The sequence below is a fragment of the Anomaloglossus baeobatrachus genome, chromosome 1 (assembly GCF_048569485.1).
Source record: "Anomaloglossus baeobatrachus isolate aAnoBae1 chromosome 1, aAnoBae1.hap1, whole genome shotgun sequence".
Lineage (NCBI taxonomy): Eukaryota > Metazoa > Chordata > Amphibia > Anura > Aromobatidae > Anomaloglossus > Anomaloglossus baeobatrachus.
This window is the reverse complement of record NC_134353.1, coordinates 40,115,913-40,141,801: the sequence shown is the minus strand read 5'-3', so window position 1 is coordinate 40,141,801 and position 25,889 is coordinate 40,115,913. Positions and strand designations below refer to the sequence as shown.

Genomic DNA, 25,889 nt, shown 5'->3' with positions numbered 1-25,889 from the left:
AATGGGGGACTCAAACGAATTTCTGAAAATGGTAGTGCTCACTCATCATTAGTTACCAGTACTGAGCACCCGAGCATGGTAGTGCCCGCTCATCACTAGTTACTAGTACCTAGCACCCGAGCATGGTAGTGCCCGCTCATCACTAGTTACGAGTACTGAGCACCCGAGCATGGTAGTGCCCGCTCATCACTAGTTATGAGTACTGAGCACCCGAGCATGGTAGTGCCCGCTCATCACTAGTTACGAGTACTGAGCACCCGAGCATGGTAGTGCCCGCTCATCACTAGTTACGAGTATTGAGCACTCGAGCATGGTAGTGCCCGCTCATCACTAGTTACCAGTACTGAGCACTCGAGCATGGTAGTGCCCGCTCATCACTAGTTACCAGTACCGAGCACCCAAGCATGGTAGTGCCCACTCATCACTAGTTACGAGTACTGAGCACAGGAGCATGGTAGTGCCCGCTCATCACTAGTTACGAGTACTGAGCACTCGAGCATGGTAGTGCCCGCTCATCACTAGTTACCAGTACTGAGCACCCGAGCATGGTAGTGCCCGCTCATCACTAGTTACCAGTACTGAGCACCTGAGCATGGTAGTGCCCGCTCATCACTAGTTACGAGTGCTGACCACCCGAGCATGGTAGTGCCCGCTCATCACTAGTTACGAGTACTGAGCACCCGAGCATGGTAGTGCCCGCTCATCACTAGTTACCAGTACTGAGCACCCGAGCATGGTAGTGCCCGCTCATCACTAGTTACCAGTACTGAGCACCCGAGCATGGTAGTGCCCGCTCATCACTAGTTACCAGTACTGAGCACCCGAGCATGGTAGTGCCCACTCATCACTAGTTACCAGTACTGAGCACACGAGCATGGTAGTGCCCACTCATCACTAGTTACCAGTACTGAGCACCCGAGCATGGTAGTGCCCGCTCATCACTAGTTACCAGTACTGAGCACCCGAGCATGGTAGTGCCCGCTCATCACTAGTTACCAGTACTGAGCACCCGAGCATGGTAGTGCCCGCTCATCACTAGTTACCAGTACTGAGCACCCGAGCATGGTAGTGCCCGCTCATCACTAGTTACCAGTACTGAGCACCCAAGCATGGTAGTGCCCGCTCATCACTAGTTACCAGTACTGAGCACCCGAGCATGGTAGTGCCCGCTCATCACTAGTGACAACCCAATGTGGTGTAAAATGTAACCCTTAGTAGTAGTCATAGTCAGTCACTTTGCTCCTTGAATGGTGACCTCTAGGTAGTTAAAAGTATTTTACCTTTCAAAAAAAGTGTGAATACAAAGAGTAACCATCGTTTTTGTTTGCTTTGTTTCCCATAAATCACTAGAACATGTGAAAATAAGAAACTTTATAATAAATTTTATCAGATAAATCTTCTTTCTCCTCCTGGACTGATCGTTCACTCCATTGATAACACAGTTTCCTATTCCTGAGATAGGATGACAGTTGGTGACAGTTGGTGACAGTTGGTGCTTTTGAAGTGTTATGGAGGGAGGCGCAGGAGGCAGACAGTCGCGATGGCACTGCGGGCACTTTCCTCTTACAGTTCTCCATATAACTTTATGGGCACAAACTGTCATCTCCAGTTTCAGGAGCAGCAGATTGTCTGTGCTTGATTCCAGCTCCTCCATGGAATTTAACAAGCACCAACTGTCCTGTCCTATGTCAGTACTGATAATGTCTGGCTTTACTGAATACTGATTGTTCCCATGAATCGATAGTGAAAGATCCGCCCAGAAAGAGAAAGAAGATTTCTCCGATAAGATATATTGCAAAGTTTCTTATTTTCATGTGTATTTTTGATTTATGTAATAAAAATTAAAATGATGGTCACACTTTAAATTAATTTGAAGAGGTGGTCTGGGATTACTTCTAAATAGTCTTTAAGAAAATTGTCATTTCAAGGGGATCCTCACTTTGGACTGTTCTTTTCCGGTACGTGTGGTGTCGGTTCCACACATACTGGAGACACGGACATACGTAGACCCATTAAAATCAATGGGTTTCCTCAAATGACCGTGTTTCAACATGGACTGTGTGCTCCACATGGCGACATGTCGGTTTTTGGCTGACAGCATGGATGTCACACGGACCGCACACTGATGTGATCTGTGTGACACATGCCGGACTACATCTCACTGAAGTTGAATGGATTTTTATACTTACCTGTCTCCGGCACTGCTGTTGCTTCCGGGTCTTGCTCATTATGCCTCATGAATATTCACTGACCCGGAAGCAACAGCAGCGCCGGAGTTAGGTAAGTATACAAGTTCCTGTTGTCCGTGTGCTGTCCGGATTTCACATGGATAGCACACTGGCACTCGGATGTCACACGAACCGCACACTGATGTGATCCGTGTTACACATACCAAAGAACACCTCACTGAAGTTGAATGGATTTTTATACTTGCCTATCTCCGGCGCTGCTGTTCATTCCAGGTCCTGCTCATTATGCCTCATGAATATTCACTGCCCTAATTGCGGCCCATAAGGCAACAGCAGGTCCGGAGACAGGTTAAGTATACAAGTTCCTGTTGTCCGTGGGCTGTACAGATGTTACATGGATAGCACACTGACACATGGATGGCCTACGGGCCGCACATGGATGCGATCCGTTTGACACGTACCAAAGGACATCTCAGTGAAATGGGTTTTTATACTTACCTGTCTCCGGCGCTGCTGTTGCTTTCGGGTCTTGCTCATTATACCTCATGAATATTCACTGACCCGGAAGCAAGCATAACAGCAGCGCCGGAGATAGGTAAGTATACAAGTTCCTGTTTTCCGTGTGCTGTCCGGATGTCACATGGATAGTACACTGACACATGGATGACCCATGGCATGTGATCTGTGATGTGATCCTTGTGACATGTACCAAAGGACACCTCAGTGAAATGGATTTTTATACTTACATCTCTCCGACACTGCTGTTGCTTCCGGGTCCCGCCCGCTCATTATACCTCATGAATATTCATTACACTGACTGCGGACCCGGAAGCAACAGCAGCTCCGGAGAGAGATAAGTATACAAATTTCTGTTGTCCGTATGCACTCTGGATGTCACACGGACCACGCACTGATGTGATCCGTGTGACACGTACCAAAGAATACCTCACTGAAGTTTAATGGATTTTTATACTTACCTGTCTCCGGCACTTTTGTTGCTTTCCAGGTTCCGCTCATTATGCCTCATGAATATTCATTACTGCGGACCCGGAAGCAAGTGTGACAGGAGTGCCGGAGACAGGTAAGTATACAAGTTCCTATTGTCCATATGCACTCTGGATGTCACAAGGACCGCGTACTAATGTGATCCATGTGACACGTACCAAAGCACACCTCACTGAAGCTTAATGGATTTTTATACTTACCTGTCTCCGGCGCTGCTGTTGCTTACGGGTCTTGCTCATTATACTTCATGAATATTCACTGCAGAGACTACAGACCCGAAAGCAAGTGTGACAACAGCGCTGGAGACAGGTAAGTTTACAAGTTCCTATTGTCCGTATGCACTCTGGATGTCACAAGGACTGCATACTGATGTGATCCATGTGACACGTACCAAAGAACACCTCACTGAAGCGTAATGGATTTTTATACTTACCTGTCTCCGGCGCTGCTGTTGCTTTCGGGTCTTGCTCATTATGACTCATGAATATTCACTGACCTGGAAGCAAGTGTAACAGCAGCGCTGGAGACAGGTAAGTATACAATTTCCTGCTGTCTGTGTGCTATCCGGATGTCACATGGATAGCACACTGAGAACACGGATGACGCACGGACCTCACACGGATGTGATTCATGTGACACGTACCAAAGGACACCTCACTGAAATTAAATAGATTTTTATACTTACTTGTCTCCGACGCTGCCTTTGCTTCCAGGTCCCGCTTATTATGCCTCATGAATATTCACTGCACTGACTGCTGACCCGGAAGCAAGTGTGACAGAATCGGTGGAGACAGGTAAGTATACAAGTTCTTGTTGTCCGTGTGCTATCTGGATGTCACACGGACAGCACACTGATGGCCCACGGAACACAGATGTGTGAAGGGGGCCTTAAAAGGATCCCACGATAAAAAATTAGTCCTAGATTGTAGCAATCAGTTGTAATCTACGGAAAGACTTGGCAGCGAGTGTTCAAATTTCCTACAGCGCCACCACAGGAGAACAGGGGTAGTGCACCATGCCCATCCAAATTAGTGGATTCGGGTCCTCCAGATAATCTGGTAACCAAGATAAGGGTCTGGAACAGAGGATCCCCCCCTATTTACTCTTCTTTTTTATGGATATGATCCATGGGTTGTACATGGCTTTTCTGGCCTAAAAGAACCCCGTAAAATGTAACCCTGGTAGTGACAACACACGGATGGGCACACGATCTCACAGTCACTAAGTGTAAGTTATCAGTAGTGCAGACTTGCTAAAATATTGTAATGTAATATAATACTATAGGGAAAAAAAAGTATCAAAGAACATTTCCTAAGGTCCCTGGATTTTGGGGATAATTCACAGTAAACAGTGCCTAGAAGATTAGGACAGATTGCTAGATTTCACTGCACAGCAGAACGTCCGTTGCTAGCCAATATGGCTAAATGAACTCATGATCCAAGTCACTTTGACCTTTTTCCTTCCGTGAGTCCTAAACGATTAAGGACTGGTAACAGTCACGACGCTGCACTTCCCCTTCGACTGCCCGCCCGGTGCGTTATAACAATATAATACACCTTTTTTTTTTTTTCGGACCGGGCAAGTCTGAGGGAGGTGAAGGCGTAAGGGAAAAATAAAACAGACATATAGTATCATTGGCGGCATAATAAACCGTACACCATAAATGTTTCATTACAGCAAGCACTTGAGACACCTTTTCGAGTCCTTCAGGGTGGTTGTTGGATGGAGTCAATGGTCCACCTTGAGACTCTGTTCGGTCTTTTCCTGATATCGTGGGCTGGAGTAGGTAGCACATGCGCAGTGAACACTCACAGTCAACCGTCCTCATATTTCGGTGGACTCTATCCTCTCCAGTCTTGATGGCGTCCAGGGCTTCTTGTCTTCTGCCGGCGGTGTGGTGGCCTTGGCGGTGATCTCGTTGATCTTTTGCTCCAGTTGTTGGTTTTTTTGATACATCTCCACGTAGTTGAGCTGCAGTTGCTTCTGATATTTTATGACTTTTTCCTTCTCTTCTTGCCACGTGCGCCTCTCGTCCTCGAAGTCCACCACCTGCTGGTCCCGCTGTTGCCTCTCCAAAACCAACTCCAACTGGAGACTCTCGATGTCCTTCTTGAGCGTGCCCAGGCTGTCCTCGTTCTGGCGTTTCATCTTGGCCTCGTCGCTCTCGCAGGACAGAGTGTCCCTCAGTTTCTCGGTCAGGTCCATGGTGTACGGGTTTTGACCCAGATCGGACAAGGTCTCCTTCAAACCCGCTATCTCCTGTTCGCACTGGTTGAGCTTCTCCTTCATTTGCTGCGCCTCGCTTTGCTTCCTCTGCATTTCGCTCTCGCAGATCTCCAGACTGACGCTTTTGGTGCTGTAGGAATCTTTAATTGAGGCGATCTGCTCCTCTTTCTCACGCAGTAAGGCCTTGACTTCCTTTAATTGCGTTTTAAGGCTGACTATCTCATTGAGCTTCTGAGCAATGTCCGCCTGGGCGTCCTTCAACTGCTGCTTCAATAGTGATATCTCCCCAGCTTTTTGACAAACCTACCGAGGAAAGCCCACATGATTATATGGTCGATGTCACTTCAACAAACTTTACATAAGTCAACAGTACCGAAAAATTGAGGAAAATTTGTGATATATCTGCTCTCTTGACTTGTGAACTGTAAGACGGTGGTGGAAGCTTCACCGAGCTTCCGTGAAGGAAGAGACAATCCAAAAGGTTCCTCGATGGTGATTTTATTGTACAACGCGTTTTGGAGATTCCATATCCTGTGTTCTAAATATTTCCAACTGTTCCGTTCAACTGTAAAGAGCTTACAATATCAATGTGCTTGGTAACTCGGAGAGTAGGGATCCGTTACCCCGACTCATCTGAGCCGATTCCCCAAGTCATTGTTAGAAGAAATATTCTCTCTCTCTCGATCGATCAAAAAATGACTTGTTGAACACAGGATACCAGTTAGTGGACAGTGACTTCAACGGACACATCTATTTATCCCCCCTTTACTTATGTGATTTTGTCGTGATGAAGGAGATGGAACTTCCAAAACGCGTTGTACAATCAAATCACCATCGAGGTACCTTTGTATTCTCTTCCTTCACGGCAGCGAGGCAGCAACTGTCACGGGGTATGTAGTGACAGAACAGGGGCTCCTAAGCTGGCCCTCAGACCGGAGACCCTGCGCTGTCCCTTATCTCAGAGGTAGGCTTGATGGTAGCCAGGTCCGAGCCCCCAGCGTGACCCTGACTCCTGTCTGAGCCTTGATCTTACTCTCCCTCTCCCACACCCTTGGGATGGGCCGGAAAACACAATAACAAAACCCCACAAAATGACACGGACAAGGGAGAATAAAAACTCGTATACACGGCACTCAGAACACACTTGAGAGACAATATGTATACAGGGGAACAATGAAAAAGGGAAAGAAGTAACGCACAACAGGGGAACGTTCACACCACTCAATATGGCAACACAGATCACCATAAACTGGTTCACCAACAAGACCGGGATCGCTGGAGCTAATGCTGAAGCTATCATCGACACATACTGTAGGGAAGCCGTGCCTTAAATAGGAAAGAGACAGCTGCATGAGGCAATTAGCAACCCGATCCCCTAGTTCGTGCTCACAAGTCTGCAGGAATTAACACCTGTAGAACTGAAGACCAGTGAACCTGAATCAGCCGATGCCCAGCTCTGGCTGAACAATTCAGAAGCCTCAGATTTCTTGTGAGACTCTGTAGTGTGAACAGAGTCTGACGCCGCCGTGCCACCAAGTGCATGCAGAGCCGAACATCGCATGACGCGAACCCTTTCCACCACCGCCTTAAAGTTCCTATCCATGTGGGGCTGCAGCAGCTGTGACTTTCAAGTGTTTACAGGTGGTTGTGTCTCACACAACTTGGCAAGGTGAGCCTTTCCAGTGTTTCAGCCTCTGTGTCTCACCAAGATAAGACTCTATTTGCCCTTCTCTGTCTTCCACCTCTCTTTTAGTTTACTTTTACTTTCTTCACTTATGAGCCACTTCACTTCCCCTGATCTTTCCGTTACTTTCTTCATTTATGAGCCACTTCACATCCCCTGACCTTTCTTTTCTTTCTTCACTTATGAGCCACTTCACTTCCCCTGATCTTACTGTTGCTTTCTTCACTAATGAGCCACTTCACTACCCCTGATCATTCTGTTGCTTTCTTGACTAATGAGCCACTTCACTTCTTCTAATCTTTCCGCTGCTTTCTTCCATTATGAGCCACTTCACTTCCCCTGATTTTTCTGTTACTTTCTTCACTTATGAGCCACTTCACTTTCCCTGATCTTTGTTACTTTCTTCTCTTATGAGCCACTTCACTTCCCCTGATCTTTCTTTTGCTTTCTTCACTTATGAGCCACTTCACTTTCCCTGATCTGTCTGTTGATTTCTTCACTTATGAGCCACTTCACTTCCCCTGATCTTTCCATTTCTTTCTTCACTAATGAGCCACTTCACTTCCCCTGATCTTTCTGTTGCTTTCTTCACTAATGAGCCACTTCACTTCTTCTAATCTTTCCGCTGCTTTCTTCCATTATGAGCCACTTCACTTCCCCTGATTTTTCTGTTACTTTCTTCACTTATGAGCCACTTCACTTTCCCTGATCTTTGTTACTTTCTTCTCTTATGAGCCACTTTACTCCCCCTGATCTTTCTTTTGCTTTCTTCACTTATGAGCCACTTCACTTTCCCTGATCTTTGATACTTTCTTCTCTTATGAGCCACTTCACTTCCCCTGATATTTCTTTGGCTTTCTTCACTTATGAGTGACTTAACTTTTCCTGATCATTCTATTACTTTTTTTTGCTTATGAGCCACTTCACTTCCCCTGATTTTTCTGTCACTTTCTTCACTTATGAGCTACTTTACTTCCTCAGGTCTTTCTGTTGCTTTCTTCACTTATGAGCCACTTCACTTTCCCTGATCGTTCTGTTACATTCTTCACTTACGAGCCACTTCACTTTGCCTGATCTTTCTGTTGCTTTCTTCACATATGAGCCACTTCACTTCCCCTAATCTTTTTGCTGCTTTCTTCCATTATGAGCACCTTCACTTCCCCTGATCTTTCTGTTGTTTTCTTCACTTACGAGCCACTTCACTTTCCCTGATCTATGTTACGTTCTTCACTTATGAGCTGCTTCACTTCCCCTGATCTTTCCGTTTCTTTCTTCACTTATGAGCCACTTCACTTCCCCTGATCTTTCTGTTGCTTTCTTCATTTATGAGCCCTTTCACGTCCCCTGATCTTTCTGTTGCTTTTGTCACTTATGAGCCTCTTCACTTCTCCTGATCCTTCTGTTGCTTTCTTCACTTATGAGCCCCTTCACTTCCCTGGATCTTTCTGTTGCTTTCTTCACTTATGAGCCACTTCACTTCCCCTGATTTTTCTGTTGTGCAAGGACAGGCCGAGTCAGCCGGGTGTGTATGTCCAGGCTTATGCTAAACTAATATATTGATGACCTCTTCGTCGCATAGATCATCCATATTAGATTGACTATGCACAGCACCCAACACCCTCACCGGTCAGCTGCTTGCAACTTTGTCACTAAATACACAGCTCTGTACACCATATAGTGGGCCATCGTGGGTACCGCAGTTTAGCTCCTATTAACTTTAACAGGAGCTGAGATGCAGTACTGGAGAATGACCTCTATGCACGGTGTACTTGTATACTTCCAAACACTTGATCGGTGGGGGTGCAGGAAGTCGGACTCCCAAAGATCTAGAAGATTATCAGTTCAAAGTAATCAATTAGCTAAGATAATGAGATGATGCTGTGATATGTTGCTGTGAGAGGGGAGGAGAGAGCTGCTCTATTCAGCCTGTGGATGTAGAAGATCATGTGGTCACTGCAAAGAGATAGGACTAGAGTTGAGGGGACTTCTAAGAATCCGGGTCCAGGGGAGAGAAGAGAGGGGAAGAGAGAGAAGAGAGGGGAAGAGAGAGAAGAGAGGGGAAGAGAGAGAAGAGAGGGGAAGAGAGAGAAGAGAGGGGAAGGAAGAGAGAGAAGAGAGGGGAAGAGAGAGAAGAGAGGGGAAGAGAGAGAAGAGAGGGGAAGAGCGAGAAGAGAGGGGAAGAGAGAGAAGAGAGGGGAAGAGAGAGAAGAGAGGGGAAGAGAGAGAAGAGAGGGGAAGAGAGAGAAGAGAGGGGAAGAGAGAGAAGAGAGGGGAAGAGAAAGAAGAGAGGGGAAGAGAGAGAAGAGAGGGGAAGAGAGAGAAGAGAGGGGAAGAGAGAGAAGGGAGGGGAAGAGAGAGAAGGGAGGGGAAGAGAGAGAAGAGAGGGGAAGAGAGAGAAGAGAGGGGAAGAGAGAGAAGAGAGGGGAAGAGAGAGAAGAGAGGGGAAGAGAGAGAAGAGAGGGGAAGAGAGAGAAGAGAGGGGAAGAGAGAGTAGAGAGGGGAAGAGAGGAGAGGGGAAGAGAGAGAAGAGAGGGGAAGAGAGAGAAGAGAGGGGAAGAGAGAGTAGAGAGGGGAAGAGAGGAGAGGGGAAGAGAGAGAGGGGAAGAGAGAGAGGGGAAGAGAGAGAGGGGAAGAGAGAGTAGAGAGGGGAAGAGAGGAGAGGGGAAGAGAGGAGAGGGGAAGAGAGAGAAGAGAGGGGAAGAGAGAGAAGAGAGGGGATGAGAGAGAAGAGAGGGGATGAGAGAGAAGAGAGGGGAAGAGAGAGAAGAGAGGGGAAGAGAGAGAGAAGAGAGGGGAAGAGAGAGTAGAGAGGGGAAGAGAGGAGAGGGGAAGAGAGAGAGGGGAAGAGAGAGAGGGGAAGAGAGAGAGGGGAAGAGAGAGTAGAGAGGGGAAGAGAGGAGAGGGGAAGAGAGGAGAGGGGAAGAGAGAGAAGAGAGGGGAAGAGAGAGAAGAGAGGGGATGAGAGAGAAGAGAGGGGAAGAGAGAGTAGAGAGGGGAAGAGAGAGAGAAGAGAGGGGAAGAGAGAGTACAGAGGGGAAGAGAGAGAGAAAAAAAAAAATCCCGGACCCGGATCGTACGCTGAAACCATGCGGATCCGGATATTTACAGTTCGGATCCGCTCAACACTAGATAGGACAAATATAGGAGGGCATGAAGCCTTGTGCTGATATCTTACCTCCCACTTTGTTTCCTCGATCTTCGGGAGGAACTCTGACTGCTCTTTCTTGAAGACCATGCACTTCTTCTCCAGGTCTTCCCGTTCCTGCAGTAACTGGCCGACATCGTCCTGGAACTTCTTCTTTTCTTGCTGCAGCTTGAATATCTGGAGCTGTAAGGCCTGCTGGGCGCGCTGAGCTTTCTTGGACACCTGCTGTAGCTTGTTGGCATAGTTCTGTCTCAGGTCTTCCATTTCCCGTTCCCAGATCTTCTGCTTCTCTTCGAAGACTTGAAAAATAGCCGCCTCGCTCTTGTCCAGGTTCCTCTTCATCTGGATCACCTCTTGCTCCTTTTCCCAGAGACGATCCTCCAGGTCTTGGATGATGTCGTCGCTTGACGGTGAATGGAACGGCAAAGCCTCGTTGAGATGGTTGAGTCTGCTAAAAGAAGAGGTGCTTTTGCTGGAAGATCGGCCGCTGTCTGAGGTAGAAATTCCATTGTATCCCACTATGTTCTTTTCTACGTAGGTAGTCCCAATGCGGTTGATATGGCTTGTTGACGCGCTCATCGGGCCAACATGCTGGCTGTAACCAGTCCCATACGTCGGTAGGCTGGTCAGGGAGTTACGACCAGAATCGGAGAGACCTCCCACCTGGTTGGAAGAGCGATTGTGGCTGGTCTTCTCCAGGCTGCTCTTCAGGGCGGCTGCGCTGTTGCTGTTCCCATGACCGGAGCTCTTTCGGTTCTCGGTGACGCCATTGTTTAAAGGAGGACACAAGTTTTGCATGGAATGGAAATTCTTGGGAACCACCGGCTTAAAGGCAGAGGGTCTCACCAAAGGCTCGTTACTCTGCGGAAATAGTAAGCGACAAACAATCAGCAGAACCTTTATCACTAGAGATCAAAAAGATTCTCTAAACTTCTCCTAAAGATATGTGTAGGACCTCCAACAAGTCGCTTCATTATTTACCCAAGAAAAGAGGCTTGTGGGATTCTGAGTTACCTCCTGTATTATACTCCAGAGCTGCGCTCACTGTTCTGCTGGTGCAGTAACTGTGTATATACATTACTGATCCTGAGTTACCTCTTGTATTATACCCCAGAGCTGCACTCACTATTCTGCTGGTGGGGTCACTGTGTATATACATTACATTACTGATCCTGAGTTACATCCTGTATTATACTCCAGAGCTGCGCTCACTATTCTGCTGGTGCAGTCACTGTACCTACATTACATTACTGGTCCTGAGTTACCTCCTGTATTATACCCCAGAGCTGCGCTCACTGTTCTGCTGGTGCAGTAACTGTGTATATACATTACTGATCCTGAGTTACCTCTTGTATTATACCCCAGAGCTGCACTCACTATTCTGCTGGTGGGGTCACTGTGTATATACATTACATTACTGATCCTGAGTTACATCCTGTATTATACTCCAGAGCTGCGCTCACTATTCTGCTGGTGCAGTCACTGTACCTACATTACATTACTGGTCCTGAGTTACCTCCTGTATTATACTCCAGAGCTGTACTCACTATTCTGCTGGTGCAGTCGCTGTGTACATACATTACATTACTGATCCTGAGTTACCTCCTGTATTATACTCCAGAGCTGTACTCACTATTCTGCTGGTGCAGTCGCTGTGTACATACATTACATTACTGATCCTGAGTTACTTCCTGTATTATACTCCGGAGCTGCACTCACTATTCTGCTGGGGCAGTCGCTGTGTAGATAAATTACATTACTGATCCTGTGTTATACTCCAGAGCTGCACTCACTATTCTGCTGGTGCAGTCACTGTGTACATACATTACATAACTGATCCTGAGCTGAGGTGTAATACCAGACACGGCCCCTTTTGTAGAGTGGCGCTGTGTCTGGAGGACAGCAGTGCCCATGTGTATGACATTATCAGACCTTCTCACCTTCTCACTCTTGCGCTGCTCGTTGATGTACATGGAGTTCTTCTCTGTCTTGTAGCTCTTCTCCTCCCCGGAGTATCGGTTGGAGTAGCCGTTTCTGAAGCTGTCGCTTTGTTTGAGGCTGTTCTGAGTCCTGGTGCCCACGCTCTTCATTGCAAACTCCTGATCATTGGCCACGCCGCTGCCCACGCTACCCATAGTGCCCTGGGAGGGGGAGTCAGAAGACCGGCTGGCGAACGAGTGGTACGACTCCTGGCTCTGGTAGGTTGCGTCGCTCAGGACGGTTCTTGACTCTAATTTTGCCATGGCGGCAGAGAGGAGGGTGTGTGATGACACTCAACGGCACTGCAAGACAAAGTAAAGCCAGAGTTACCCAAACCGCAAAAAACAGAGAAACATGTTTGGGTCCGATTGTGCCTCTTCAGTGCAAAGCAGTAAATCTAATATGGCTGGGTGAGAGATTTCTGATATGGGGTTTAGGTGGAAAAGTTTCTCCTGGTGGAGTACAACATGCCTGACATGTTGTGTAAGGAGACTTATAGGCCATTCAATGCTCCTCTGGGAATATAAATATGCAAATATTCTACTCAGCGAGTCTAGCACTAACTATTGTCTTGACACTATCCACAATGAGAAAATGTTCCCCTTAACCCCCTCCAGAATCCTCTCATGCAGCCAAATCAGATAGCTTGCTTTGCCCTAAAGAGGAGCAAAAACCCTGAAACACGTGTCTGCAAATGGAGTGTCTGGTTAGGTTTTTTATCCTAAGTCAATGCTCGTTAAAATTGTTACATCCAATAGGTGTTCTAGTTTTGTTCCCATTTGAACAGCTGATTTGCACATACAGTATCTAACAAAAGTAAGTACACCTCTCTTATTTTAGGCATTAATGGCTGAATGTTAGTTTATTTAGAGGGCAGCAAATTTACACTGATATACTGTATAATATCGAGGAGAAGCTTTGCATGGCCTATAAGTCTCCTTATACCGGCTTGGCACTATACACAAGGAGAAGCTTTTTCGCTTAGACCCTATCACATACATTAACAATGTTGGCACTTTACCTTTTTGGAATGCGAACTCCATTTATCTATCTATTTATTTATCTATCTGTCCATCTACCCTTCTATCTATCTATCCCTCTATCTATCCCTCTATCCCTTCTATCTATCTATCTATCCCTCTATCTATCTATCTATCTATCTATCCATCTACCCTTCTATCTATCCATCTATCTATCTATTTATCCATCCATCCATCCTTCCATCCTTCTATCCATCCATCCATCCATCCTTCTATCCATCCATCCATCCTTCTATCCATCCATCCATCCATCCTTCTATCCATCCATCCATCCTTCCATCCATCCATCCATCCATCCATCCATCCATCCATCCTTCTATCCATCCATCCATCCTTCTATCCATCCATCCATCCATCCTTCTATCCATCCATCCATCCATCCATCCATCCTTCTATCTATCCATCTTTGTGTGATGCTCCTGATCTGATCAGGGTGTCACAGGGAACTGCACTTCCCTTTTCTTCTGATGCAGAACTCATCCTCCATGGTTCTGGGATCCTAACTATTGGTATTGCTCCATCAGCATTCGAACCTTAGTCACACCTCACACCACACCCTGTCAGGCACACCAGTGGGTGGTCTAGCTGGAACAGGGCCACCCGCTTAGGGGTCAGGCAGGCTGGTGGGAGGGACATAGTCAGAGTAGTAGTAGCCCTCAGAGAGTGATGAGCTGAGGGATTTGTAGCTCCATGGGAGACGGTGGCTAGGTCGCAGAGGGTGGTCTGGGACCGGAGGAGTCAGAGACCCGGTCGCAGGGTGCTGGAGAAAGGTGCCAGGCTTAGTTTAGGGGAACGGTCGACACCGGAAAATCTAGTAACCGGACCGGTACCGAGCACGGCGGGGTACAGGACCCTAGATCAGGGAGTAGCTTCACGCAACCTGATAATTAACCTGTGGAGGATAGTCTCTTTATGAACTTTCCCCAAGAGCTCAGAGCTCTAAGGCAGCAACACAACGAGGGGGATAGGGCTTTCCAGCTTATGCAGCCCACTGAAATCCCAAGTGTCAGCCATCGAGAGCACAGCTTCTCTATTTAATTATAGGGAGCAGGACCCCGACAGCTTCAGGCCGAGGGGTCAGTCAGAAACATCTAAAATACAGTGCATGGAGGCAAGGTACAGATCACTAGCAATACCAACGGGAGCGGACTCCTGGACGAGCTCCCCTGAAGTGGCAGCGGCACCCAGAAACTTGGTTTACCTTTGTGTCAGTCTGCTTTGTGGTCGCAGCACTACCAACACTGCCTGAGGTAAGTACGCTGTCCGCCCCTGCTTCCAATCTGCACCACACTCCCCTACACCTCCATCATCCAGAGTCCCGGGGCCTCCCCTACCCGTGGAGGGAAAGTCATCTGGCTGCCCCACTCCATCTCCCTCGGGTACTCCCATCGCCAGCGGCGGTTCTCCCCTTACCGCGAACCACGGGTGGCGTCACGAACACTAATCCCCTGTAAATACCCCCTTTTCATTTGAAGTGGCCGTGAGCCCCCGGGTCCGGGGACCCTCGAGCCACAGCAAACCCCGGATCCGAGCGGTTCAAACGCTGCAGGGGCGGCACATATCTATCTATCTGTTTATCCATCCATCCTTCTATCTATCTATCTATCCATACATCCATCATATATCTATTTCTTATCCATCTTTCTACCTATTTATCTCTCCGGTTTGAGACTCCACCAATCGATGAAGCCCAGCGTCTCCTTTGGATCGGAACTTGCCCCACTCAACAATACTAACCAGTCGCCATACTATAATACAAAAGTGTAATTTCCCTGTGAGACCGTTACACAAGAGAAGCAGTAGGACACAGGTAACATTTGGCACTTGAGGTAGCTAGTCTTAGACACCATGTTTTGGACGAACCCAACACCATGTAAGGTCCCGGCCGGTTGGACCGGCGCTCGCCTCCGCCAGATCTGACATTTACCATGTGGATCACGTTCTACATCTCGTTAACATCTCATTCCCAGCCTATGAAGTTTGCTTCGTCCCCGTCCCCCCCCGCTCCCGAGTCTCTCGCCTCGGCTGTGAACTTTTGGCTCCCCTCCCTCTACACCTCCCTACGATGCTCCGGTCTCTGCGCTGTCAGAATCAATTTCTCAGTCGAGAGATTTCCCCAGTTAAGTGTTTTCAGCAATTGCTGCAGATGAAAGCCGAGTTGAAGGAAAGGTTACGTGTGATGTTCGCTCCTGGAGAGAGAATTCGGAGCTCGTCCCTACGTGGCGCGTTTCCTGTGAACTTAAAACGCGCGCAGTAACTTCATTACCAAAAAAAAACCCAAACCCAGTCTCCGCCAAAATGCCTGCCGTCCTGCGAGATCAGGCCGGGTCAGGACTCGTTCCGGAGCTCACGTAATTATGTTTGTTTTTTTCACATTTTGTAAAGAATATTAAATCTCTTTGGTTCTCGATAAAAAGGAGGTGAAAAACAGGACGCAGCGACACAACAAAAAATTCCAGTGTGGAGCCTACAACAACAGTACCAAGGGTCACTACCGATGTGAGAGATTTACTGTCCAACTGTTGACTGTCGTCACCTCAATCAATACCAGAACATGCCACCAGCCGCCAGATATGAAAAAGGCCACCAGACGTGAAAAGCCGGACAGAGACGGTCAGAGTCCACCAAGCCATTGCCTCGTTAAAATTTACCAGGACAATCAGCATATAAGGGATGAACCTGAATTGTAAAGTTTGAGGTCTGCACCAAAGACCTTGTGTTCTGTGCTGAACACTGACTTTTGACTATGCATCCGGTTCCTGTTCGGGTTTATCACCCGAATAAAGCTTGTTGAAAGGTTGCAGAGCTCTATTTTTGATAACCAGCCACGGTAAATCAGACAGCTGGGGGCTGGTATTATCAGGCTGGGAAAGGCCATGGTTATTTGGCCCTTCCCAGCCTGGAAATAGCATCCCGCAGCCGCCCCATAAGTAGGGCATCTATTAGATGCGCCAATTATGGCACTTGGCCCAGCTCTTCCCGAATGTCTTAATGTGGTGGCAATTGTGGTAATACTTTTGGGGTTGATGTCAGCTGTGAAGTGTAAGGTTGCATCAAGCCCAGGGGTTACTAATGGAGAGGTGTTTGTCAGACACCTCCATTCCTAACCCGGCAATTGCTGAGTTCATACACACACAGAAAAAAAGTTTATTTGAATACAGACTCCCCCACTATCCCGCATTCACCAATCTATTAATTGAACAGAAATCCCGGCAGTTCCAACATAATCCAAAGAGTAATATGCCACGACTCCCATTGATTCGACTCCATAGGTCACTGCCGGTCAGTGGCAGCCCAAAATTTCTCACGCTCGTGACCGGCAGTGACCTATGGAGCTTCGTTCTAAGAACGTTCTCAGAACATAGCTCCATAGGATTCAATGACAAAGCTCCATAGGATTCTATGGGCATCATGGGACATTACACCACTGGATTACGTCAGAACTTCAAGGATTTCTATTTAATTAATAAATGGTGAAGGAAGGAGTGTGGCTCAGTCTTTTTTCAAATAAACTATTTTGGCCCTGTGTCTGTGTGTTTTTTAATTACACTTGCTGGGTTAGTAATGGAGGTGTCTGATAGTCGCCTCTCCATTACTAGCCACTGGGCTTGGTGCGGGATGTCAATTCACTGCTGACATCAACCCCATAAACCGTTACCCCGACTGTCACCACACCAGGGCAATCGAGAAGAGCAGGGTAAAGCAACATAATTGGAGCATCTAATGGAAGCGCCACTTCTGCGACGGCTGCGGGCTGCTATTTTTAGACTGGGAGGGATCAAATAATCATGGGCCTTCGCAGCCTGATAATGGAAGCCTCCAACTGTCTGACCGTACCCAAAAGTGCCGATAATAAGCCTGTCTTGGGCTAAATTCATCAGTGCCTCAGACTTTAAGGAAGCATCAGGACACAAACAGCCACTGCATGGGCCGGTAGAGAAATTGAACTTGTGTCCTTCGTTTTCCTCTGGTTCTCTCTTGACCATGGCCAGGAGGGGATGAGTGGTACAGCCAGTTATGGTTTATACAAAGCCTACAGTACTGATGAAGTAGGTTCCACTCAAACTCCGCCTGGTCTTGCAGTTCGGGGGCAGGGTTTGCCCCATTCTGGTGATCAGTACCTGCCCCTGAGGAACTCTACATGTCAGAATCCAGATGACACCACTTTATCAAGTTCTCCTGAAACGAGGATAGCACACAGATACTTTTATGGGCTTTTTTCCCACAATGTAAAAAGAACCCATCACATTCTCGAATCTTTCTACAATGATGAGAAATGAAAGATGAAATCACTTGTGGCAAATGTCCTGACTTCACCTCACATCCTGACCTGAGTGTATTGATTTGCTCATCTCCGTAAGAGACAGTCATCGATTTTCAGCCATCGATTGCCTCAGGAGGGGCAGGACGTAAATATATAGAGGGATATAGTCAATATTCACAGCTTTTATATGAAAGTTTTGTGGTATGGGGTAAAAAAACCATCATTTTCACATGTGGGCATCAGCGCATTCTCCACCCATCTCCGATACATCACATTCTCCCCGGCTCCACCCGGAAACCAAAGAAGGGGGCAGAAAAAGTATCCTAAAACTGGAACTTTACAAACTTTATCTTGATTGACCTAATCCTAAAAGTAGATCCTCTTATACTCTAGTCCCCTACTTTGCTCAATGTCACTGCCAGAGCTGATCTACTAGGCCAAGCGGCTCCGCTATTCTGGGCAGAAACCCACCGATCATGTAGTTGCCAGCTCCAATTAAAGCCTATTGCACTGCTAAGTTTCTTTTCAGCACATGGCACCAATTGAGCGCCATGTACGTGGCAGATAAGAAGATAGCAGCAGTGATACACCGGCAGAGAGCAGTGTCTAACAGCCGGGGACTGGGTCCGGAGCATTGCAAATTTATGGCGCCGCATGGTTTTCAGATTAAAGGGAATTTCCATTGTTGCATAAAGCTTATTATAAAAAGTTACTCTAGAGTAGAATTGTTTTAAAAAATTACCCAATAACAGCAAAATGTGAAAAAAAATAAAAAGAGAGATGGAGAATAGTCGAATAGTGGCGGCCTATTCGTCGGATATTCGCGAAGTCGGATATTTTGATATTTGATCTTCACTATTAATCAATCACACTCCAACCTCTCCAACATGACCAAGACCAAAGATCTGTGTAAGGACACCAGGGTCAAAATTGTAGACCTGTACAAGGCTAAGATGAGCTACAGGACAATAGGCAAGCAGCTTGGTGAGAAGGCAACAACTGTTAGCACAATTATTAGAAAATGGAGGAAACACAAGATGACTGACAATCTTACTTGGTCTGGGGCTCCATGTAAGATTCAGCTGTCACGGGGTGTGACGAGGTAACTTGGAACAGAGACACCTACACTGGATCTAGGGCTGGGGTGGCCTTAGTTGTCCCTGTTCCCAAGGATACGTCTAATGGTGACAATGTTTGGGCCGCCTTCTTACCCCTAGCTCGTGAGTAGCCTTGGACTATACCTCTTCTCCCCGACCCACAGGGAGGGCCAGGACAGGAGTGGTTTATCCCACACAAATAAACAGAGAGGGAAAAACCACAACTCAATGTCACTGTACAAACACACAACGAGGTAAGACAATAAGTGCTTAGGAAGAAATTAAGAATCAGGAAAAAAATAAACAAACAACGAGGACATTTCCACAAAACACCAAATAACGCACAGGAGATCACCAGAACAAGATCACCACAGCACAAGGACCGGTGTCGCAAATGAAGCTATAGTTGGCATGGGAGAACAGGCTCCACCATCTTTTAAAGGGCGGAGGTAGCTGTGATAGGTCTCCTATAACCTGTGACTGTAGCAGCTATCCACAGGCTAGCAGAAATCAAACTCCTGCAAGATCAATCACTAATAAGCACTGGTCAACACTTGAGTACATTTGTTTTTAAAACTTGTGTGGATGAATTATAAAGCCAATGGTTGACTAAGCCTTGGTCAGCGTATGCCGGATTTCATCTTCATTTCTAGCCATGTTGGCCTGGTGGCCGGCCCAGAGCTTCTCATCGATTCAGCACCTGATGAGCTGGTCTATTCCTTTGTTGTCTTGCTAATAAAATGTCCTTTTTTACCACAGAAAAAACATGCACCTTCCTTTTTAGGAGTAGGGGAATCTCAGCCCACCTGAGACGTTTCACCGATCTCCATGGGCTCGGACGCGGCCTCCAGAGGTGAAGCAGGTGCCACTGCCGCGCTCCTAGATAGACTTCGTGTAATGAGACCTTTGATGGACCTGGCGATCTATACCAGAGACATAGCACCCTCCAGAGAGGGGGGAGTCTCATACATCACTAAGGCCTCTTTTACCTTCTCGGAAGTGTCCTGAAAAACTTGGTTCTTGAGAGCAGTGTCTTTCCACTACCGACCAATGCCGGAATTCAGCGCAGTAATCCTCAGCCGGCTGATTCCCCTGTTGAAGTGAATGGATTTTAGACTCGGTCAACGACACCTTATCAGGATCAACATACAGTTAGGTCCAGAAATATTTGGACAGTGACACAATTTTGGCGAGTTGGGCTCTGCATGCCACCACATTGGATTTGAAATGAAACCTCTACAACAGAATTCAAGTGCAGATTGTAACGTTTAATTTGAAGGTTTGAACAAAAATATCTGATAGAAATTGTAGGAATTGTACACATTTCTTTACAAACACTCCACATTTTAGGAGGTCAAAAGTAATTGGACAAATAAACCAAACCCAAACAAAATATTTTTATTTTCAATATTTTGTTGCGAATCCTTTGGAGGCAATCACTGCCTTAAGTCTGGAACCCATGGACATCACCAAACGCTGGGTTTCCTCCTTCTTAATGCTTTGCCAGGCCTTTACAGCCGCAGCCTTCAGGTCTTGCTTGTTTGTGGGTCTTTCCGTCTTAAGTCTGGATTTGAGCAAGTGAAATGCATGCTCAATTGGGTTAAGATCTGGTGATTGACTTGGCCATTGCAGAATGTTCCACTTTTTTGCACTCATGAACTCCTGGGTAGCTTTGGCTGTATGCTTGGGGTCATTGTCCATCTGTACTATGAAGCGCCGTCCGATCAACTTTGCGGCATTTGGCTGAATCTGGGCTGAAAGTATATCCCGGTACACTTCAGAATTCATCCGGCTACTCTTGTCTGCTGTTATGTCATCAATAAACACAAGTGACCCAGTGCCATTGAAAGCCATGCATGCCCATGCCATCACGTTGCCTCCACCATGTTTTACAGAGGATGTGGTGTGCCTTGGATCATGTGCCGTTCCCTTTCTTCTCCAAACTTTTTTCTTCCCATCATTCTGGTACAGGTTGATCTTTGTCTCATCTGTCCATAGAATACTTTTCCAGAACTGAGCTGGCTTCATGAGGTGTTTTTCAGCAAATTTAACTCTGGCCTGTCTATTTTTGGAATTGATGAATGGTTTGCATCTAGATGTGAACCCTTTGTATTTACTTTCATGGAGTCTTCTCTTTACTGTTGACTTAGAGACAGATACACCTACTTCACTGAGAGTGTTCTGGACTTCAGTTGATGTTGTGAACGGGTTCTTCTTCACCAAAGAAGGTATGCGGCGATCATCCACCACTGTTGTCATCCGTGGACGCCCAGGCCTTTTTGAGTTCCCAAGCTCACCAGTCAATTTCTTTTTTCTCAGAATGTACCCGACTGTTGATTTTGCTACTCCAAGCATGTCTGCTATCTCTCTGATGGATTTTTTCTTTTTTTTCAGCCTCAGGATGTTCTGCTTCACCTCAATTGAGAGTTCCTTAGACCGCATGTTGTCTGGTCACAGCAACAGCTTCCAAATGCAAAACCACACACCTGTAATCAACCCCAGACCTTTTAACTACTTCATTGATTACAGGTTAACGAGGGAGACGCCTTCAGAGTTAATTGTAGCCCTTAGAGTCCCTTGTCCAATTACTTTTGGTCCCTTGAAAAAGAGGAGGCTATGCATTACAGAGCTATGATTCCTAAACCCTTTCTCCGATTTGGATGTGAAAACTCTCATATTGCAGCTGGGAGTGTGCACTTTCAGCCCATATTATATATATAATTGTATTTCTGAACATGTTTTTGTAAACAGCTAAAATAACAAAACTTGTGTCACTGTCCAAATATTTCTGGACCTAACTGTAAATGAGGCAGAGTGCCGAAAAAAAACGTCCACAGACCCAAACACTGGGGAATCAGGAGGCAATGAAAATGCCCAAGCTTGTGGGTCCTACCCATGCACTGTACCTCACTCCTGGAGGAAAGAGAATGAAGACAAAAATAAAAATTACATGCCTCCCGGAAGGTGATAAACTGGCTACGCTCCCCATCAAACCACTCAGGGAGAGGCAGTTTAGGTTCAGGTGGTATGGCAATCAACCCGGACTGCGCAGAGTAAAACCACTGAACCTGGTGCTCAACCGCCACTTTTAGTTTCACCACCTGGAGTGACAGCACCTGCAACTGCCTCCAAGGGAAGCAACGAGGTCCATAAAGAAATTTAAATGGGCTGATTATCATGTCACGGGGTGTCTAAAGACACCAGGGACAAAATTGTAGACCTGCACAAGGCTGAGATGGGTTACAGGACAATAGGCAAGCAGCTTGGTGAGAAGGCAACAACTGTTGGCGCATTTATCAGGCAATGAAGGAAACACAAGATGAATGACAATCTTCCATGGTCTGGGGCTCCATGCAAGGTCTTCAGTAACCTGTGACCAAAGCAGCAATCCACCGGCTACCAGAAATTACCTTCTTCTATACTGATCACTAATAATCACTCAACTGGTCGACGCTCGAGTCTGACTGTGCAAATCAAAAACACCAGGGAAGCCATAATGTGACGTGTCCGACTCTGAAGCATGAACAGGGTCAGAAGTCGTCATGACACTTGAGTTTAGAGCTGAGCACTGTGTGACAATCGCCTCGTGGGGTAAGGAGGATTCTGAGAAAGGTCAGGAATCAGCCAGGCACTACTCGGGAAGACCTGGTCAATGACCTGAAGAGAGCTGGGACCACAGTCTCACAGATTACTGTTAGTAACACACTATACCATAATGGATTAAAATCCTGTAAGGCGGGCCCCCTGCTCACACCAGCACATGTCCAGGCCCGTTTAAATTTCACCATTGACCATCTGGATGATCCAGAGGAGGCATGGAAGAAGGGCATGTGGTCAGATAAGACCAAAATAGAAATTTTTGGTATCAATTACACTCGCTGTATTTGGAGGAAGAAGAAGGATGTGTACAACTCCAAGAACACTGTGCCAACCGTGAAGCATGGGGGTGGACACATCATACTTTGGGGGTGCTTTTCTGCAAAGTGGACAGGACAACTGCACCGCATTAAAGGAAGGATGGATGGGGTCATGTATCGCGAGATTTTGGCCAACAACCTCCTTCCCTCAGTAAGAGCATTGAAGATGGGTCTTTGGCTGGGTCTTCCAGCGTGACAGTGACCCAAAACATACAGCCATGTCAACTAAGAAGCATTTCAAGGTCCTGGAGCGGTCTAGCCAGTCTCCAGACCTGAACACAAGAGAAAATCTTTTGGTGGAGCTGAAACTCAATGTTGCCCAGCGACAGCCATTGAAACCTGAAAGATCTGGAGAAGATCTGTATGGAGGAGTGAAATGGAAAATCTGTAGATCTGTATGGAGGAGTGACTTGAAAGATCTGGAGAAGATCTGTATGGAGGAGTGACTTGAACGATCTGGAGAAAATCTGTATCGAGGAGTGACCTGAAAGATCTGGGGGGGAATATGTGTATGGAGGATTCGGCCCCTTTGTTTGTCCAACACATGATCCCCCTGCAATAGGGATTGTTACCCTGTAGGGTAAAGGCCCCGTCACACACAGAGATAAATCTTTGGCAGATCTGTGGTTGCAGTGAAAGCATGGACATATTGTTCCATTGGTACACAGCCACAAACCTGGCACTGATTGTCCACAATTTCACTACAACCACAGATCTGCCGCAGATTTATCTCTGTGTCTGACAGAGCCTTAAGTGCCAGTCTCAATGAGTTAATAATTTTCAGCATATTTTGCCCAAAAAGGATGTTCTTGTGTCTTAAATGGCAGAGGAAATGAATATGTGGGAATTAGAGGTCCCCCAAGGGGCAATACCCTTTAGAGAATGTGGGGGTTTCCGGGCTGTCGGGGAGTTTTTTGTACCGGGTGCTTAGAGAACTCTTCGTATTGCCGTACAGTCTCCTGAGCTTTGATCTCTGGGTCTTTCTGCTGCAGTGTTGGCTTTTCCGGCAGTGAAGAGGTAAAACCCATTACTCGGGAATTCTTTCATGTGTATTTGTCTGTGATGAGGATTGGCACGTGGTTAATCATTAGCCGCTTTGTAGCATAGCCGGCACATGGAAAACAGACAATTTTTCAACAGATTGCAGTAATGTTCCAAAGAATATTCACACGAAAGGCAAAAATCTGCGGTAAAGTCATAGAGGGCTCAGCCGTCGAAACCCAAACCCTCCACATGGAAACAAAGCCAAGCACCCAAACTGTGCCCAAAAATATAAGAACCGGGGTGCAGAAATATGGCAGACGGTGCTCCGGACTGATAAGTGAAAACTAAAAATGTTTGGCTGTAACAGAAAACAGTTCATAAGCTGAAGGGCTGGAGAGTGGCACAATGAGGGTCTGCAGGAGCGGTGGAGAGTCTTGAAAGTTTGGGGCCATAGTTTAGAAAACAGAGATGACGACTTGGTTAGGATTAATGGTGAGAAATGCAGGTGGATACTTATACATCATGTAATACCATCATGGAGGCATCTGATTGGCTCCAAAGTTATTCTACAGACAACCCCAAACATCTAGCCAATGTCATGAAGAACGTGGAGTCCTGGAGGTGATGATCCGGCCCAAACATCCAGCCAATGTCATGAAGAACGTGGAGTCCTGGAGGTGATGATCCGGCCCAAACATCTAGCCAATGTCATGAAGAACGTGGAGTCCTGGAGGTGATGATCCGGCCCAAACATCTTGCCAATGTCATGAAGAGTGTGGAGTCCTGGAGGTGATGATCCGGCCCAAACATCTAGCCAATGTCATGAAGAACGTGGAGTCCTGGAGGTGATGATCCGGCCCAAACATCTAGCCAATGTCATGAAGAACGTGGAGTCCTGGAGGTGATGATCCGGCCCAAACATCTAGCCAATGTCATGAAGAACGAGGAGTCCTGGAGGTGATGATCGGGGCCCAAACATCCAGCCAATGTCATGAAGAACGTGGAGTCCTGGAGGTGATGATCCGGCCCAAACATCTAGCCAATGTCATGAAGAACGAGGAGTCCTGGAGGTGATGATCGGGGCCCAAACATCTAGCCAATGTCATGAAGAACGTGGAGTCCTGGAGGTGATGATCGGGGCCCAAACATCTAGCCAATGTCATGAAGAACGAGGAGTCCTGGAGGTGATGATCGGGGCCCAAACATCCAGCCAATGTCATGAAGAACGTGGAGTCCTGGAGGTGATGATCCAGCCCAAACATCTAGCCAATGTCATGAAGAACGAGGAGTCCTGGAGGTGATGATCCGGCCCAAACATCTAGCCAATGTCATGAAGAACGAGGAGTCCTGGAGGTGATGATCCGGCCCAAACATCTAGCCAATGTCATGAAGAACGTGGAGTCCTGGAGGTGATGATCCGGCCCCCGCAGAGCCCCGATCTCACATCATCCCATCTGTTTTGGGATAAAGAAACAGAAGGATCCACACAAGCCTCATACACAGAAGATCGGGGGTCAGGACTCCAAGATGTTTGGAAGAACCTACTGCCGAGTTCCTTCAAAAACCTAAGGCAGTCATTAAATAACAATGGGATTTAGATGTCCCTTTTTGTTCCTCCACTTTGCGTTGTATTAGTTGTGAAAAATGAACTATTAACACTTCTACGTATTAAAGAATTCATGCTATACAGCATTTTCTCAACACATGTCTAAAACTTTTGCTCAGTACCACATATAAAGAGTAAACTCACATACATAAAGATAAGATATACACACATATACTGCACATACAGATGATGTATGCACCTTATACACATATACATATAGATGACATATACACAGCGCACAGATACCTTACACATATACATGACACATGATGTATGGATGACATATACAAAGTGCACACACATACATGACATATACACACAGAAACCTAAAGATGACATACACACACACACAAATATACATATTTATACAAATGGGCCGGACAAAATTACTTGCATCCTCACCTTAATATTTGGTTGCACGCCCTTTACCCTTTAGAATAAATCCCTGCAATCAGTCGCTTCCTATAACCGTCCACAACCTTCTTCCTCCTCTCACCTGGAATCTCAGACTCTTCTTTATAAATGTCTCCAGATCTCTCATATTTGAAAACGTCTTCTCTTTTCTTCTCCCAACAGCAATTTTAAGATCTCTCCACAGGTGTCAATGGATTTAGATCCGGACTCATTACTGCCACTTCAGGACTCTCGAGCACTTTGTTTTCATCCATTTCTGGGGGCTTCTTGACGTATGTTTGGGGACATTGTTCTGCTGGAAGACCCATGACCTAGGAAGCAAACCCAGCTTTGTGACA

General features: G+C 46.7%; 1 protein-coding gene across 2 annotated transcripts in view; it reads right to left on the bottom strand.

Moving 5' to 3' along the window:
* Positions 1–1,094: 1,094 nt before the first annotated feature.
* Positions 1,095–25,889, bottom strand: part of LZTS3 (leucine zipper tumor suppressor family member 3) — a 201,785-nt gene continuing 176,990 nt past the window's right edge. For both annotated transcript variants that reach the window (XM_075346451.1, XM_075346458.1), the window contains exons 2-4: positions 12,190–12,531; positions 10,280–11,110; positions 1,095–5,723 (exon numbers count right to left, since the gene is read on the bottom strand). In XM_075346451.1, coding sequence (XP_075202566.1) covers positions 5,019–5,723; positions 10,280–11,110; positions 12,190–12,492 — 1,839 coding nt within the window. In that variant the 5' untranslated portion in view covers positions 12,493–12,531 and the 3' untranslated portion in view covers positions 1,095–5,018. The remainder of the gene's footprint in view (positions 5,724–10,279; positions 11,111–12,189; positions 12,532–25,889) is intronic.